At 44.0% G+C, this 18,779-nt stretch overlaps 1 protein-coding gene across 6 annotated transcripts in view; it reads right to left on the bottom strand.

Moving 5' to 3' along the window:
- TLE1 (TLE family member 1, transcriptional corepressor) overlaps window positions 1-18,779 on the bottom strand; it is an 85,973-nt gene that overhangs the window by 18,356 nt on the left and 48,838 nt on the right. For all 6 annotated transcript variants that reach the window (XM_038527009.1, XM_038527010.1, XM_038527011.1 and 3 more), the window contains 6 exons: window positions 12,344-12,460; window positions 8,750-8,803; window positions 8,064-8,216; window positions 6,814-6,958; window positions 5,617-5,807; window positions 3,899-3,975 (listed from right to left, as the gene is read on the bottom strand). In XM_038527009.1, the coding sequence (XP_038382937.1) occupies window positions 3,899-3,975; window positions 5,617-5,807; window positions 6,814-6,958; window positions 8,064-8,216; window positions 8,750-8,803; window positions 12,344-12,460 (737 nt within the window). The remainder of the gene's footprint in view (window positions 1-3,898; window positions 3,976-5,616; window positions 5,808-6,813; window positions 6,959-8,063; window positions 8,217-8,749; window positions 8,804-12,343; window positions 12,461-18,779) is intronic.

Genomic DNA, 18,779 nt, shown 5'->3' with positions numbered 1-18,779 from the left:
ATAGTGGCAATAGGAGTCATCTTGCTCTATTCCACTTTGATTAAAAAAAAAAAAAAAAAAAAAGGTAAGGCCATGGGGCCTTTGCATATGCTCTTTTATACCTCCCCTATGAGGTTAAAGCAGCTCAGAAAACACTTCTTCCTTGACCCTCTCAGACAGAATCAGCCTGCCACAAACTTTAATAGAATAATGTCCTTCTGAGTCATAGCTCTTCTCTCAATTATAATCATGGATTCATTTCTGTGATTATTTGATTAATATTATCTCTCCATCCCTGGGCTGTGAGCTTCTAATAGGGTCCCTTATACCTATGCAGCAGGTTTCCATGAAATCTGTGGGAAAGGACAAGAGGGAAGTGACTGTTAGATTTTAGTGAGCAGATGGTGTAGGAACCTGAAATCACATCCCACAAGATAGGGCTGAAGCAATGGACACATTCTGCCAGGAGAGAAGCCTTTGGCCAGACGGTGGTCTCCAAATATCTGAAGAGCTGTCACAGGGATGACAGATTAATGGTGCACCATGTGGTCTCAAGGCGTAGGAAAGAACCAGGTTCGATGGATAAAAGTTCCAGAGAGACAGATCTCAGCTCGAGGGCTGCAATGGTTTTCACACAGCCAGGGAAAATGGCTTGCTCCAGGTACCAGAAGTCACCACACTAGACCTGCTAGGTCAGAGGCACACAGCCACGTGGTGAGGCAGTCATAGGAGATGTGAGCCAAATGAGCATTTACCCTAGAAGCACTTTCAAAGTCCCACTGGGAAGTCCCCCAGCTGTGCTAACCCAGAGGAACTCACCCATTTGCAGAGGAATCCCTCAAGCTCTGTCTGCACTGGGAGCATGTTGCGGGCTGCCCCTTGTCCCTGCAAGGGTCCACATTTTCTGCCCCCTTTGCTCTGCGGGCTTGTTTTTCCTGCTCACGCTCAGTTTTTAGTATCTCCTCCTTACCCCAAGAAGTCCTTCCCATCCTCACCACGGTCACTCTTGACTTGTTTGCCTAGCACCCACTGCTCTGCCTTCGCAGGGCCACACAAACATACTGCAGCCTTTGTCTCTTTAGTGTTTCCCCATCAGAGGGGCCCCAAGGGCGGGGAAGATGAACATTCTCCTTCCTGGAGCCTGCCCAGCACGGAGCACAAAGCCTGGCACACAGTTCTCTCTCAAATGTCCATGAGTAACCATCTGTCGCCCTACCCAAATATTATTTCTTGGTATTTGTCAGAGGATGACATTCACAAACTGATGACAGTCACAGAGAGAGAGAGAGAGAAAGATAGAGAGAGAGAGAGAGGCAGAGACATAGGCAGAGGGAGAAGCAGGCTCCATGCACCGGGAGTCCGACGTGGGATTCGATCCCGGGTCTCCAGGATCTTGTCCTGGGCCAAAGGCAGGCGCTAAACTGCTGCGCCACCCAGGGATCCCCCCTTTCTTACCCTAACCCTGGCCATGCTGGTTTGTCACCGTTTCTCTTAAGTGCCTCAGACCAAAGCTGTTCAGAGTGTGGTCTGCAAATGTTTGCTACTGTCCGCACATAGACCTGCTCACTCGGGGACAGGAAGTGTTGAAAATGGTTATACAGCAACTTGACAGAATCGGTTCACGACAGCTGACTCTTGTAACTAAAAAACCAGGACTTGTGTATTTTTCTTCCTTTATTCATCCCTATTTGTCTGTTCCTCATGTTGGGAAAAGACTGGTCATCATAGATGTTTTGAGAAGCACTGCCTGGGGGAGTGCACCTTTACTCAACAATGAGGACAGGAACCCTCTCATAGTAGCTAATGGATTAAAACAAAGAGAGTAAGATGTAATATAGCCCAGATCCCAGAGATAATGGTGAGTTCCATATTCCCCTCTGATATTCACTTGATCTTCCTCACAGAATACAGCTTCCCTCAAACTTTAAAGAAAAGCCAAAAAAATATATTTTCACTGTTTTGGAGAGCAAAAACCACTCTGATGCAGTCACTCTCACCTGTGACTCTCAGGACTTTGCTGTCACATCCACTGTCACTGTCCCTGAGCATGTCATATCCTAGCTTAATACAGCTGGGAACACAAAGAAGCCCAAGGTGCTTACAAGCCAAGGACATGAATATTTTGGCTCTAAGAAGCATGACACCAGTATTATCATAGAAGGTTTAAAGTTTGTGTCTAATTGCATTATTAACACACACACACCCCAACTATAAGGAGCTAGGTCTGAATTAATGGTCCTCTACATGCTAACCTCCAAGACCATCACCATAGCCTAGAGCTCTTCCCAGCCCACCCCATGTGCCTCATACCTCACACCCCACTCAGGGTGGGGTCTTGGCAGCCAGATACACCCTCACACCTCTGACTCTTGAAACTGGCTTTCCCTAATTGTCAGCTGAACTTGCCATTATTTTCCCCTGAAGATTCATCAGTTACTATTAATTATTGCTTCTTATCACATTACTCATGTGCCCTTTATTCACTCGCCAGTCTGCAGGACACACCACAGCTACACTGCCACCAACAACAGACAAGAAATACCCATTACATGCCCAGGGGCATCCCAGGCTGGAAGCAGAGGGGCATACCCAAGATAATACACTACCTAGCAGTTCATGAATTTTCAAGAATGATTTGCAACACTGTCCCTAATCCTGCTCTTCCCTGGGTCTAGCGTGTCACCATAAATTCTTAACATCTCTTCCGGTTCTTAGTGTAGACAAAGTCTCATTTCATCATGAATCAAATTACCATGAAATAGATATTATAATACATGTAAAATCGAGCCATGGGAATCTGTTTTCCAAAATGCAGGTGATGGAGGTAAGGAATTCCGTTTTTCCTCATGCCGCTGGTTTATTTGAAGAAAAGGCTCCAGTCAAAATCACACAAAGATGACCAGGTAGTTGAATGGACCACTCAAATTAATGTAATACACAACATGCATCAAACGCATAAATAAAAGCAGAAAGCAACCACACAAAGGTAGAACAGTATAAGAAAAATAAACCGAAGGTCTGTAACATGTACCCCAATTTGGAAAAAATCCAAATTGTAAGGGCCCTACAGAAAAGCAGAGTATGTGCTGGGAGGTAAGACAGATATTCCACCCCCCTCAATATTTCAATTTTGCTTTGTTATGAAAACTAAGAACTTTAGGAATTCTTCAAAATCACATTTCTAATGACTAACATATGGAAAGCCAAGTGATTTGAAAGGACACCGAAAAAATAGCCAATGGGGTTTTTCAAATTCTGAATGCTGTTTTGCCCCTTCAATTTATTTATCTTGCTTTCCCACAAAGCCACTCTGCATTTTATAGTCTAGGACCTCTCAGAGTGAAGCACGCACCAAACTTTATGGGGTGCAGGGCGGGGGCGCAGGTGGGCAGGGAGGTTCCAACTTCAAATGCTGGCATCCAATAGATGTCACAACTACCCTTCATACACCCCTAGTTTCCACTCAAATAAGAAAAAGTATAGCACTGAGCCAGGGACAGGGACAACATGTTTCAAATTTCTGAGATTTCAGGAGTTCATGACAGCTTATTACTGCCCACAACACAGTCCTGTTGAAAATCTCCAGCAGCTGACCAAAGTTAAAGCAGAGCAGCTTTCCGAAGAAGGGTCAAGCAAGGAGGGCCAACCACCCCCAGTTCTTGCCTCCCTCTAGGTCCCAGCGACAACAGCTTCTCTCCAGAAATAACTAAATGCATGAGATCACCCATAGTGAGAAAACAGAGGCATGACACCTACAAGATGCCTATTTATAGAAAGTGTTAACACTCCTCAGGAAAAGACACTAGAAATCTCCTTGGAAACGTCCAAGCCTGTGCTCCCTTTGGAATTCTAGTCTGCTAATAGCCATGACTAAGTAATTGCCTTTAAAACAAAACTGAGGAGAGTTGGAGGTACTTACGGTTTCCCCCCAGGGATTCCTGCCAGGTTGGGAGGGATTGTAGGTACTCGCATGTGAGGGGGAGGATCAAACCCAACCTGGAAACAAGAAAGAAGACATTAAAGACTCAGTTCATACAGAGTAGGCACTTTGTGAACATCTATAGACTTCTCACTAGAAACTCATAGACCTCCAAAGCCACATAAACAGGAACGGTAACATGTGCTAATGCTTTTCAAAAGAAAAATTAGTAATAGAACCACCTGTAAATACAACAGGCCATACTTCTTTTTGGGTTGGTTGGAGTGTGGTCTATCTGTACATCGAGAACCAGCTTCCCATAGTAAAGACTTCCTGTGGACCTGGGATATCCTGCCTTCCCCAAAAGGTACAGAGAACAGTATGTTTGTCTGAGTCAGGATTTCTTGGCCTTGGCACTATCAATGTTTTGAGCCAGATGGTTGTTTGGGGCTGTCCTGGGCATGGCAGATGTTTTAGCACCACCCTTGGCTTCTAGACTCTGCGTACCAATAGCATTCCCCACTTCTGATCCATGGTGGTGGTTGGGGGGAGGGGCAAAATCACCCCCAGTTTCATACCACTGGTCTAATTTACTGCATAAACATTCATGGATTCTCTAGTTTTTTTTTTTTTTTTTTTTTTTTTAAGATTTTATTTGACAGAGAGAGCACAAGCAGGGGGAGTGGCAGACAGAGGAAGAGGGAGCAGCAGACTCCTCCAGGAGCAGGGAGTCTGGGATCATGGCCTGAGGGGAAGGCAGACGCTTCACCAATTGAGCCACCCATGTGCCCCTGAACATGACATATCCTAAACAGCCAAAAGAAAATATATAGGGACTTCTATTTGCTACAGGTTATAATCTATTCACTTTCCCTGATCCAATTGAGGATTATAATCACTTTGGCCCTTTGCGGTAAAAAATGAGGCTATTCACATAGTGGTTAAAGACTGGACAAGAAGATGGGCAAGCTGGCCCAGAGTTCAGCCACTTCTGCTTTCTCTCTGCTGCCCTGAGATCACTGCTTACACCTGAGTCACACTGTTGGGTTTAAAGAATAATATAGGCACGGAAAGAAAAAGTTACACCTTCTCAAATATTTTTTCCTAAGAATTAAAGAAGGTAAAAAAAACTTCAAGAAAATGAATGAAAAGGCTTCTTTCTGTGAGCTACTTGAGTCATTTCATTGCCTTCCAAAAAAAAAAAAAAATCTACTTGGGGGGAGAAAACCAGATGTCCCCTGAATCGCAAAAGTAGCTCCTAAACACTGCCTTGTTTCATCCACAAAAACAGTAAACCAAGAAGCGCCGAGCCCTAACTTAATGAAGCAGCATAGTGATGGTGGCAGGCGGGGCGCAGTGGGGACACTGGGGCTCTGTTTGGTGGGCAGGCGCAGGTGAAGGTCCAGATCCTGGATCACCTGCCTGCCAGTGCACCCACCTGCCCTCCCACCTGCCCGCCCACCCGTGGCATCTACGATTGAGGAGTGCCCGTAGGCCACCACAGCAACGGCGGCAGGGGTCCTGGCCCTGGCTCACCTGCCCACTATGCACCCACCTGCCTACCCACCTGAGTGCCCATCTGTGGCACCTACCATCAGGGAGCGCCCGTAGGCCACCACGGTGGTGGCGGCGGGGGCCCTGGCCCTAGCTCACCTGCCCTCCTGCCCACCTGTGCACCCACCTGCCTGCCCACCTGCATGCCTGTCCGTGGCACCTACCATTGGGGAGCGCCCGTAGGCTACTACGGCGGCGGCAGCGGCGGCAGCGCTCATCTGCGGGGACATGTTATGCAGGCTGGCGTAGGCGGCGCCGGGGCTGGTCAGCTCGCCGTTCATGCCGGCGTGGGGTACCATCCCGAACGGGGCGGGGTATGGGCCAGGCACCGCCAGCGGCGTCCTCAGGCCGGCCGCTGCAAGGAAGCACAAGATGTGCAGGATGTCACTCAGCCAGCGCTGTGGTCCAGCCTGACCGTCAACTCCAGAGTCACCTCTAGTGCCATTCACAAGGGGTGAGGACAAGGATGGCCTGGGTGACATAGGGGGCGGTCATCACCACCCACTCAGCTGAATTCATCTCCAGGGAAGAATGAACCCCAGGGGAAGCACTGTCCATGCACTTTGTCCTTGGCTCTCCAGCACTGGGAAACCAGGCAATTAAAATTAATAAACTGCACTATTGTGCCCGATTCACAGAAGGTAAACCAAGGCACAGGGCACTACCTGTTTATCTGACTTAATCTCAAAATAAGGTTTTGGTAAAATCCAAGATTCCTCCTAGAGTCTAAATTTTCATTCCCTGTTACCTATTCCAAATGAAGACCTGACTCTGGATTCATGACTGAAACCAAAGCATGGGTTTAGAAGGAATCTTCTAGGGCCTATTTTCGTCTGGGGCCAAGGTGTTAAAGAAGATTAAGTTAAAAGTTACTAATTTATTCATGGGCTGGAGACTCCGTGAAACCCCCCCAATTTCTAATGACAGACCACTGATTCCTGAGGGATATACCAGGAAAAAAAAATGGCCAACTAAAAAGTAAGCAAGAAGCACACTTGGGAGGGCAGTTTTGGTTAGTATTAGTGAACTCATTAATGCAAGTGATAGTTTGGTCAGGAGCTTATGTGCAAATAATTATCGGAAACTTTATTGAAGTCCCTGGAATTTGGATTATTTGTGGGGAGGGGGTGGTGGTAGTGGTGGAGCCAAATATAAACAGTCGGAGACCGAACAGGGTGCAGCTGCTGAAACCTAAGGACAAACATCTGTTTCTTATCATGGCTTTTCAGGGATGGGAAGGAGGCGGGCATTGAGTGTGTTTCATATTCATGGGGAAATGGCGTCAGGAGTGCACACACAACGACCCAAGCCAGGAAGGGGAAACGCAAAACAAAGCACAACAAGAGGCAATGTTGCTCTACCCGCTTGGTTAACGAGGGGGTCCATGGCTGGAGGCTTGCCGAGGCCTGGACGGAGTCCTGGAGTGGCACTGGTGCCCGGCGTTGGCATATCGCTCCGAGGCGTCGGTGTGCTGGATTTCAGAACAGGCGTGCTGGCTTTTTCATGCTGGTATCATTAAACAAATTAAATGAGTATTATTTTTAATCCAAGCCATATTACACAATTTATCACAACAGCAGCTGGGACACTTGGGCACCTTCTAGCTACTCCCTCAGCCAATTTTCATAAATCCACACAATGTTGACAGCATTAACTTGTGAGCGAGAAATGTTGACCTTTCCTCTTCCTGCCAGAATTAAAACTCTAGCTAGAGACACAGAACATGATCACACTTCTTCCTCCGCAGATTTTATTTTAAAAAGTATTTTTCCATCAGGCATGTGGACTTTGGATGTGGGCCAAGTCAGAACGATGACCACCCAGAGAAAAATCCCCAGGCACTTCAGAAACAAATGGCTGGGTCACTGAGAATGTCAGAGGGAGGATCCCTCTTCTAATCTTGCCTGTCAGTGGCAGTAGGATTGAGACTATTAGTGAGAGGCAGCAGGGCCATGGATTTGATGAGAAACAAACCAGCATCTCAAAGGCAAAAGCCCGAGGAGTCCTGTCCCTTTGAGAGCTGTGTGAGGTGTTAAGCACCACTGCCCATTTGCCTACATGACAGATGTTGACCTCTAGCGCAGAGGCCATCAGGGGTGTGGCAGTAACAGGGTCATGGGGCATCATCCTCTGCATCTCATCCATTCCTTTAAATCCCAGTCTGAGGAACACTGTGGAGAAGCCAAGAGCATGCATGGGATAGGGAGAGAGACCCTAGCTCCCTCTGGCCTTGGATCTGATGGGCTGTATAAACTTGGCAGGCTCCTCAGACTTTCTTCCCCATAGGTGACAGGGATAATGCCCAGGAAGACTGTATAAGCATCACACGTAGAGCTGTTATGTCTCAGCTTTTGTGGGTTAAGAGATGACATGCTCCACGTTATTTGTTGAATGGTTGAAAGTAGGAACAGACAAGGAGGCTCTGCCCTCCCTGAATCAGTTTCAGGCCTCTTGGGGCGTGACCACTTGAGTACATTCCCATTCTGACCCCCAACCCAATGCCAACATGCCCCAACACAATGGGTCAGTTGAAAATAAGGTACTAAGGGTCCTCTGAACCACAAAGGAAAATAAACTGCTAAACAGGCAGAGGACAGCTCATGGGACCTACCAAGCTCATTTCTTTGGATTTCAAAGAAGTGGAGCTTCCTGAAGAGGCTGTGGACGCCGGGCTGCTGGAAGCATCTTTCTTCAGCAGGCGGTTTTTGTCGATCCCGTTTTCCCTGGGTGAATGGGCAGGGCTTGCTCGTGGAGAAGAAGGGTCCTCAACAAGCATAAGCAAAGCTTGTGTGATTTCACTTATAATGGATGGACCTTGCGCTTCACAGATTCTATTTCCACACTAATTCTCTATATTAAAGGAGGACCCTTTAAGTCCTTTAGATCTGGAGCACTTGGGAGTGTGCACCCTGACTAGCAATGTTGTTATAATTAACGGAATTAACAGGATGGCATTTGCAAACACATCCATGAAGACAGCACAGAGGGAGAAAACATCCAAGAACAATTCTACCCTTCCTCATGTTCAGATACTTTTCTCAGGAATGAAAAAGGTACCAAGCCTTTTTCCCAGGGCACAGGAATGAAAGGGGCACTAAGCACCCAACTTACGAATCCTAAATGACTGGGAAAACAGATTTTTTTAACAAAAGTTCGTGTCAGATCACTATTGCTCCATCTGTGAACCACCATGAAGTTTCTAAGGTGTAAAGTTGTGAGAAACTAAAATACCATGGCTCTACTTTCTGTTTCTCATAAGTCACTCTGAAAATAAAGTTTGAGAAAATGAGTGGCTACCTCATTAGACACATCCACAACTAAGTTGTCATCGCTTTTGTCACCATCGCTGTCCTGGAAAAAGAAATTGTAATGCCATTTATTAAAGGGTTAGAGGCCCAGTTAAATTTCTATAGTTCTTGGTAGCAGACAGACTGAAAAATGGCCCAGGACATGCCTATAGGTTCCCTTCCAGACTGCGAGGCAGAGTCACTAATATTTCCTTCCCCTGTCATCTGATGTGGTCTACCCAAAGCCCCAAGCAGAAATTATTGCAGTGGCATGCCTGCTATAGATCATACTGGTGAGGGCAAGTTGCAAACATGGGGTGCATAGTAAGAGCTCAATAAATGTTTGCAACAGCTGAATCTCTCTTATAATCTGAAATCCATGCATGTCCTTCCATCAGGGCTCTTTTCCCATGGGATGTCAAATTAAGAACATAATTTCATGTCATTGCTTTAGGTATATTATCCTGAAGATAGCCAACAAATCTTGTGTTCACAGACAATTTGTAATTATAAGGACAAACTTCAACCATGTTCCCATGAGGTTGCTAACTACTTAAGAAAAAAAAGCAAAAAACCTATAAACAATGAAGCTATCTACTTGGCTGGGATAACATACCAAGATCTAACCTCATGTTAAGAATAAACCTCTTTAGCAATCAGCATGGAATATTTTTGGAGAGATGGAAGGAAGAGAGGATGGCAAAGTCTGGAGGGCACTAATACCTTGCAGTAGGGCTTTGATTCTCCATAAAACTGTAAAATTTGCTAATCAAGGAAACTCCAAGGTTGTACTAAGTTTGAGAAAGCTTCAGAAAAGCTATTAAATTGATTATTTTTTAAAGATTTTATTTATTTATTTGAGAGAGAGATAGAGAGCACAAGCAGGGGGGTGGGAGAAGCAGGCTCTCCCGTTGAGCAAGGAGCCTAACATGGGACTTAATCCCAGGACCTTGGGATCATCACTTGAGCTAAAGGCAGACGCTTAACCCACTGAGCCACCCAGGTGCCCCAAAGCTATTCAATTTAATTATGTGATCACTAAATCAATCAACCTAAGGGCAAGACTGAAAAAGTCTTTCTTAGCCAAAAGACCTCCTGTCCTTTAGTACAGAATAATACAATGAGTTTATGAAAGAAGTAGGATCTCATAATGGGACATAACTCTCAAAAAGGAGTAGGTCATTAATTTTTAACCCAAACAATCCTTTTACTGATGTCACTATCAATTACAAATACATGAATGTTTGAAAATTTGTAATAATAAGTACAAGTGCAACTAGCCATGTTGGCTTTTGGTGGGGCCTTCAACTCTAGTGAGAAAGTTACACTCAACTTTAAATTCATATCTTTTACATGTTTTTTTTTTCTAACTGTATCTAGGGTTTTACATGTGGAAGACCCAATTTACTTTCTTCAACAGTATGTTACTAGATTTATTTTGATCATTGTTGTTAAGGAACCATGCAATTCACTAGAACACATAAAATTATAACCGATGAGGAAGACTGAGTAACTCAGTTTCTTGAAAGAACTATTTTCATCTAAGAAAAAAAATAAAACTAAAGAAAATTTGCTTTTTCTGTTAGTAAAGACCACAGAAAAGTACAAATATTTTCAGGTGTTAAGAACACAAAAATGGGGATGCCTCGGTGGCTCAGCTGGTTAAGCATCTGCCTTCTGCTCAGGTCATGATCCCAGGGTCCTGGGATCCAGCTCTGTGTTGGGCTCCCTGCCCAGTGCAGAGCCTGCTTCTCCCTCTTCTCCCCACTTGTGTTGTCTTGCTATCTCTGTCTCTCTCTCAAAAATAAATAAAATCTTAAAAAAAAAAAAAAAGAACCCAAAGATGGTGGTAAAAAAAAATAAACAAAATGTTTTCCCTTTTAGAAAAAAACTTACAAAAATATTTCACATACTGTACAAATTGGCAAAAAGTAGCAAAGAACTCATTTATTATAATGGGACTATGAAATTGAGTCCTTAAGTAGCCTATAATTTCAATCTTAGCTGTGTTTCAAATCCTGCAAATGTGAACCTTCACAATACAGTGTACACTGGTCAATACATCACCCTCAACTACCTATACATTTGGACATACTTTATATGAGCAGGTTATAAAACAATAATGTAGAGCTATGGATTCTAGATCACTTACTACTAAATATCTACCTGGGCCTCATGCACAACAACTCAAAATTATATTACTGGCAACTTCCAAATTTCTACATGTCATGGACCTTCTGAATAGCTTATTAACAGTTGATGCCATATATAAAAGTACCTGCTAGGACACTGGCTGTAGGCAAAGGTGAGGGGCAAACGTGTGCCACAAAAAAAGTTGGGACTGGGATGGGGATAACCTACACTCAAAGTTCTTGTAATGTTATCATAGTGCAAAGGATGGACCAATATAAGGGCCTCTGGCAAAATATCCACTCCTAGGCCCTCAGTATGGGGATCCTAGCCACAGTGATGAAGAGCATGGATTCTGAGTTAGACTGCCCCCAAGGCTCCACCACTAACTCTGACCTTGGGCAAATCACTTCTAAGTTCTGTGCTTCAATTCCTTTATCTAAAATAGAGGTGATGGTACTGAACTCCCTGAGTCATTTTAAGAGTCAGATGAAACAATCCATGTAAAAACCACAGAGTACCCAACATTAACAAGCTGTTGCTCAGAAACTACTTCCCACTGTTAGCTATTGGCCTGAACCAGCCAGCAGGAGGCAGAGAGGCCCAATATGTAAACCCCCATCTAGCCCCATCTCCACCAGAGATGGACACATCTTCTATAAGCAATGGGAAGTGGACTAGTCCAGCATTCTACTCTCATAGCATTCCTGAGAATGTGTCCATCTTGGAATAGACACACTCAGAGATACACAAGAAAACCCCCAAGTCATCTACCAGCTGCAATGTTTATGACCCTCAGACTTGAGCCAATTGCCATTTGGCTTGGTTTGCTCTCCTCAAGAAATGTGGTTCCTTCCAGCTAGATATGAGTCAAGAGCCCTTCCTCCACAGTCACGCGTTCTCAATCTGCCGGGTCTGACTCTCCAAGGTTTTTTCCATTGTTATCATGGACTTAACATGACCAAAGTGCTAGCTGTTCAAGAGGACGAACTCTACTTCAAGATTGAATATGAGTCTGAAGAAGTCAACAGAATAGCATCCAAAGAAGTATTTTTGTGACACTAATTGTTTTTACCCTGATTATTTTAGCAGGACAGGCTACCAAAATTGCAGGGCCCAGGACAGATGAAAATGCAGGATTTGAAGATGGTGAAAGCAGAGCATTAAACCAAGGGCAAAGACTCTTTAAGAGCAGACCCTGTGCAAATGCATTGGCTGTATGTCCACGAAACAGGCCCCGAACACTAGTATCCCCTCTTGTGAGGAACTTAGACAGAAAGCCTAAAATGTACCAGTGAGTCTGGCGGAACATAGTTTATAGCTCTAGAGGAAAACAGTACCCTTTTAAGAATCTATCCTCTTTACAGTCTTACTTTAAAGGGTGTGGGATTATCACTAAGATCTTAGAGCTTGTAGGCTCCCTTAGAAGGTGAGTAAGCAAACAAATACTGTTTCAAGTTCTTTATTTACTTACATAGTGGCTGGAGTCCTTATCATCCACCTTTCTTTTTTTGATGTCATTGGGAAATTCAGGCCCATTTCTGCGTTTATCTGTGCCCCTTAGACTGTCTGGGACCAAGAGAGAATTACTCTGCAAGAAAAAAAAAATTAATCAAAGATTCCTTGCCAGGTCTCTTTGTACACATAAAAACCCAAACTGGATGTGACCGCGGTTTTAGAAAGGTGATACCTACACAGCCTTTCATTCCATGTAATTCATCTCGGCTGAGGACTTTGATGGCAAACATTTATAGAGGTTCAAGCACTTAAAAGGGAGACCCTGTCTATGCAATTAAACCATCCAGAGCCTGGTGGATCCTTCAGGCCCTACTCACTTTAAATGCTCTTGCATCCTTTTTTCTGTTAGAGAATCGGGAGCTTGCTGTTTACATGTGGATGTGTTTTTATTCTCTCCTATTGTGATTTCCTGGTCAGGAATATACATGGCCCGTGAGCAGAACCTGAGATTATTCTATCAGATGCACTCTGTGACTAACAGTCAATGTGTGCCCCTCGAAAAAGACACACAGAGAGCAGGTGGGATTAACAGCAGGGCTTCCTAAAAGGCAAATCACATTTTCCACAGCAACAATGAAGGAACTCCTTTGAATTCTTTTAATTTACTGTTGAAAATAAGATTTGGTGTTCCTCACCAACAGCACTGAAATTTAAGACCCAAAGCGAGTATTTCAGCCAGTGAATCTTCAACAGCAAGGCCAGCTCCGCTGCACAAAAGCAGAAACAAGCACTAATCTTTTCTACCAGCCACACATGATACTTTCATTCCCATGTGCTAAGTAAGAACTGTTGACCCAAAGAAAACAGGCATTTTTAGATATTTGGGGGGGGGGGGGTCACATGATCTGACATCCCTTCAATTCCCATCTCCCCTCAGGCTAAGGCATCAGAACATGTTACAATGAGTCCTTTTAAGTACAAGATTAGCATATGCAAGGGGGCAATTTGTTCAGTGATGTGTTAGTGCCTTGAAGGATGCTGAAGGAGCCATGCAAAAATCTCCCATACAAAGCAGATAACTTCAATTTCTCGAAGATGTTGGAAAACTACCAGGGTGATGTCCAGGGTCAACAGACAATTGTTACCTTTCTCTGCCACAATTTAAAAGAGAAGGGGCTGGGGGAAACTTTTAAGTTAGACCACCTCTAATGCAATGGCATATACAGGAAGCAAAAATTTAAAAGCCAGTGGGGGAAAAGGGTAGGGGGAAGGAGTATCTTTGCTCTTAACCAGCCCAAGGTAATCAGCCAGGTGGCTAGGTGTCAGAGCTCCCTCATGGAAACTGTGGACCCCACCATGGGAGCATTCCCAGCTCAACTACACACAGGAAGAAACCAAAACTGGGAGCCAGGAGGCAATCTGAATCAGCCTCTTTGCCCACTGCAGGGGCTGACACTGAAGTGAGCTGAGCTTTGATTCATGACCATTCAAGCTACACAAATGCAGGAGGTTTACATAAAAGCAGAGGGAGGGACTCATGCAATTCAATACGGGGTGGCTTAGAGTAATGTCTTTAGCACAGTGTGTGGGGCTGAAAGGTGAGCTGGCTGGATCCCTCTACTAATTACCGTGGTAAATGTCTGCTAAAAACTAACCCCTCCGACCCAGACCCACTGGCTGATAGGACACAGGAGACTTCACAAAACTCCTCAAAGTGCTAATGTGCACTCCAAAAAGGTCAGTCACAGAGTGGAATAGCAGCTTGTGCTCGTCTGTAAACAGTGTCCAAATACACCTGCCTGGGTCCTAGATTTTATCAGCATTCAAAATCTCCTTGTCCAGACTGATCAGATGCGCTGAGGGCAGCACCAGAGAACACTCAACTTTACATTTAAACCAGTGCCCAGAAGAATGTGGCACAGCCTTGGTGTCCATTGGCAACTCTAAAGTTAAGGATCTCTCTGCAGGGTCACCTTCAGAGCCTTCCTGCTGTAACCAGCACCCGGCATCCAAACCACTCAGTTATTCAAAGACAGCTTTTTAACGATTTTATTTATTTATTTATTTATTTATTTATTTATTTATTTATTTATTTATTTATTTATTATGTCAAGTGGTACTGTAAACATAAAGGTAAACTAAGCTTCTGTTAGCAACAATGCAATTTCTGTTAGAAACAGTAACATTTCTATAGTTGGACCTGTAAGTCTGACAAGCTTTGAGGCCTCTGCTTCTGCATGTTAGAAGTTACGGCTGTAATTCTCGCTTGAACGGCTTAAATGAGGCCTATCATCTGAATAGGTTTTGAAAAGCTCTGGAAGTTCCTATAAATTCGGATAGGGCTAGTAATTAGCACTGCTACTTATGTGAAAATTGGCTTCATTCAAAATGGCAGACTCAGACAAGTTACAAAACACAAGTCTCATCATACCTTTGATGCAGTAAAATGGATTCAAAACAAGGCAGCAAAGACTGCAGGCAGGGAAGGCACAGAGGAGCGACAGTCAGGAGCCAGGGGTAGCTGGTGCATGGGATAGCACTGCCAAAAGTGGACCACTTCCTTTTACCCTTGTTCCCATGAACCCAGTCTTCGTGGAATGTCCCCAACATCTTCCAGCCCTGACGCTGCTTTCATTGTTGTTCCTGATTTAAGCAAATAGTTCCAGCCTAATGAACTTCACTGTTGGCAATAACAGCTGCTTTGGTTAACTACTGCCTAGGTGACCCTAATCTTTATGATTCTCTCATGCACTCCCCAGAAACCCAAAAGTGACTTCACAGGTATTATTACTGGATATCTCATGATACCAGAAGTTTGTTTTTCCCTCATGTTCTGTGTTTTCCCTCACACACCAGTTTGTGTTCCCCATGACCCATCAGTCATACTGATGGCCATTATGAGCCATTTTATATGCATTTTAAGAATAAAGAGATTATACCTGGGTACTGATTATCATTTGGATCTTTCAGAATTTATCTGGATTCTATCTTGATTTGTTAGATCTGGACTAGAATAAGATAGCTTCACATTGAATGTTAGCATTTAATCAACATCTTCCTAAATGGAGGAAGCCATTTGCACAAGAATGAAACTGGGGTTGCTTCAAGTATTTTTTTTTTTTTTAACTTGTACATCAGAAACACAGAAGGTAATTAGGGTCACACGTCTGAAGAGGCCAAAGCAGCCCTAAAAGACTTCCCTGTTCATCCTCTTCACTCCCCTCCTTTTATCTGGAGGCTGCCCAGAGAGGGGAGGCGATTTACCTAAAGTCACCAAGCTCTTCACATTAAGTCAAGGCATCTCTACTCCCAGAGGAGCGATTCTTAAACTCAATTTATAAACATAAAATACTGGCCCCCCACATATTTATCACTTAAAAGTCACACTGGCTCTTTAACCATTTAACATTCTCATTGGACATAATAATGCCTAATGCATGCTGCAGGCTTTTTCTCTGACTGCCTTCCAAGCTCCCCAAAAACCACAGTCTCTCTCTCTCTCTCTCTCTCTCTCTCTCTCACACACACACACACACACACACACACACACACACACACTTGGTTTTATGACACCAAACGAAGACACACATACCCTTGGTTTTATGACACCAAACAAAGACCATAAACCTAGAACAAAGAAATTACATTCTACATTAAAATGACCTGAAAAGTCCCAAATGCCTGCCTTTCCATTCCTGAAGCCTGCCATTTATAATCCAAGATGCACAGCAGAACAGGCCTCAGTAGTGAGGAACAAGTCATCCAGAGACCCACGGCACCAGTCCACGTGATGGCAGTCATGGCCGATGGCTGTTCTGCAGACATAGCTGCCACCAGACTTCTCCCAGAGTCCGTATTTTGAAAGATTTTAATCTACCAAACAGCATTCATCAAATAAAGTTCATTTTCAAACATTTAATCTGCCAAATAAATATTTAATTGTGAATCAGAGGGGTTTTTTTTTGATCAGCATGAGATCTCATGTTACCACACTGACTGATACACTCTAATTCTAGCCAAGAAACTCAATGTTTTATTCACCTTGCAGCTGGTGAAATTTTAGTGTCTGCCAGAATTTTTCAAAAACGATAATTACTGGGCAGATTTCTATTACAAATGTCCCGAGGTCTGGGATTTTTGAGACTGTGTATGTAAGTCTCCCTTTGTTTTAAAATTGTTTTAACTAAACAAAATCATTTTATTTACTTTGTGTCTTCCACAAGAGCTCAAAATTGGACATTTATACCGCCCTCAGGGGAGATTACAACTCTGAGCAAATCAAGGTCTGAAAACACATTGACTTCAAAACAAACGAAAATTCTACAACCATAATGGTTTTCCATACCTTATGTGTTGCACACTTAGGGGAACAGAGCCAAGTAAAATGATAAAGGGAGAGGTATATCTGACAAGTCTCTGGAGAAAAAGGATCCCTGTGGAACGCTGAATACCAGAGTCAGAAAGAGGGTCCATAAGACCTGTTAGCCTCACTGGTATGACTGTCTCTCCATTTGTAGGTTAACTACACATGAAATGAATAGATGAGGCACAAGGACAGAAAACATGTACCCCAAGGGAACACTCTCTCTTCAAAAAAACCTGGAGAACTTACTTTTAAAAAAGATTTTATTTATATGAGAGAGAAAAAGAACAGAGGAAGAGGGAGAAGCAGACTCCCCACAGAGTAGGGAGCCCAATGTGGGGCTTGATCTCAGGACCCCAGGATCATGATCCGAGCCAAAGGCAAATGCTTAACAGACTGAGCCACCCAGGTGCCCCAAATCTGGAGAACATAAAATCTCAGTGTGCACCCTCACTGACAAGAAGCAAACTGTTGGCTACGATTAACATATACTTCCTGAGGGTCATATTTTCTCCCACTCACAGTGGCGTGATGGTTAAGGCAAGTTCCAAGACTGAAAGAGTTATTCAAAGAAAAGAGAGTAGCAGATCTTCTCCTATTACGACTGGTGTCCACTACCTCGAGCTGCCAAATCCAGATCACAGTATTCTAAATGGGTGAACCATGTTTTATAAAAACACATACCAGCACTATCCTCTGCTGCAGTTTTCTGGGTACAAGGTAACTAGAGACCTGGCAGAGGGTTTGAACCTCGTGGGTAGAGACGCACGGTCATTCTCTTAATGCCAAAATAAACATCCAAACGCAATAATTAAACCATACCTTCATATAAGAATGTCCGATCGTAAGCGTTAAGAGCCTGTTGAACTTCAGAGAAGATTCGTTGAATCAAATGAAATCATGACGATCTGGACTTCATATTACCTTTATTCTCACCATCTGGATAATGATGTTTCTAGTTCATGCTCTGAACACCCACTCAAGACTGAGGCAGTGAGACTCAGATACTTCAATATGGATAAAACCCCGTCTTAATGCCCTTGCTCCAAGACTTTCACTTTTTTTTAGCAATTTAACAGTAATGGCTGTTCATGTAAACGGAGGTATTCTGGAAGGTAAACTCCAGAAAATATGAAAGAGAGCAAGTTTAATGGAATGTTACACTGTCAGTGTTACCACAACACTCATTACAGAGCCTTCATGTAGCTTTCATTGATTCTGAGACCTCAAAGCAACTCTTCTGCCAACTGTGTCTAAACCCTGAAGCCACCAGCAGCAAATCTGAAAGGAAACCCCACTCATGGAGACAGCAAAAGCTAGACAGGTTTCCCTAATGTGAAAATAATGCACATTATTCAAATGGATTTCTTTAGCTGCCATGCTGATTCCCCTTGGGAACTTTCTCCTCCCGCAGGAAAAGTGTTTGTGTCAGAGGTACAGATTGGAAACTCATGACACCTCATTTATCCTCAGTTACACTAAGGCAGTGGGAACCTAATTTGCTAGCACACTCTACACTGACAATTAACTTCTCGGTGAACATTAAAACAATTAGGTAGTGACGCACCCCCATAACATCTGTGTGCCTTCTCCATCTACACCTGGTACCAATTAAGCCATCACCCTGCGCTGTACTCTTTGCTGCAGTCCGATGGGTCATTCACAGATTCTGCCTGACATTTCAACAAATGCATTTTTAACCCCTAAAACCAAAGGGATCCCCATGCATCGACTGTGAGAAGTGTACGAAAGTAAAGATGGGTGGAAATGCGTCCACTTGGCAACTGCATCACATCTCAGGAGCCCTGGCTGTGAAGCAGGTCTGAAGGGTACACAATGATTTTTCATACAGTTTGAATGCAAAATATGGGAAAGAACCCGTGAGTTCTCGTACCTCAATCTAGGAACTCAGCACTGTCAGATTGCAGCTGAGTGGTTTAGTCCAGACACCGCTCAGGAAGGAAGGTGGCCATGCAGAAGGTACAGACCCAGTAAATACATGGGCTGGAAGAGGCACTCGAGCACGAGATAGATAACCCTGGTGTCACCTGTTAAGCTCCCAGTTGACAAACAAAAATGTTCCTAGGAC

Source organism: Canis lupus, chromosome 1 (genome assembly GCF_011100685.1).
Source record: "Canis lupus familiaris isolate Mischka breed German Shepherd chromosome 1, alternate assembly UU_Cfam_GSD_1.0, whole genome shotgun sequence".
Taxonomy (NCBI): domain Eukaryota; kingdom Metazoa; phylum Chordata; class Mammalia; order Carnivora; family Canidae; genus Canis; species Canis lupus.
Note: the sequence above shows the minus strand (reverse complement) of the source record. Positions and strands in the feature narration are given on the sequence as shown.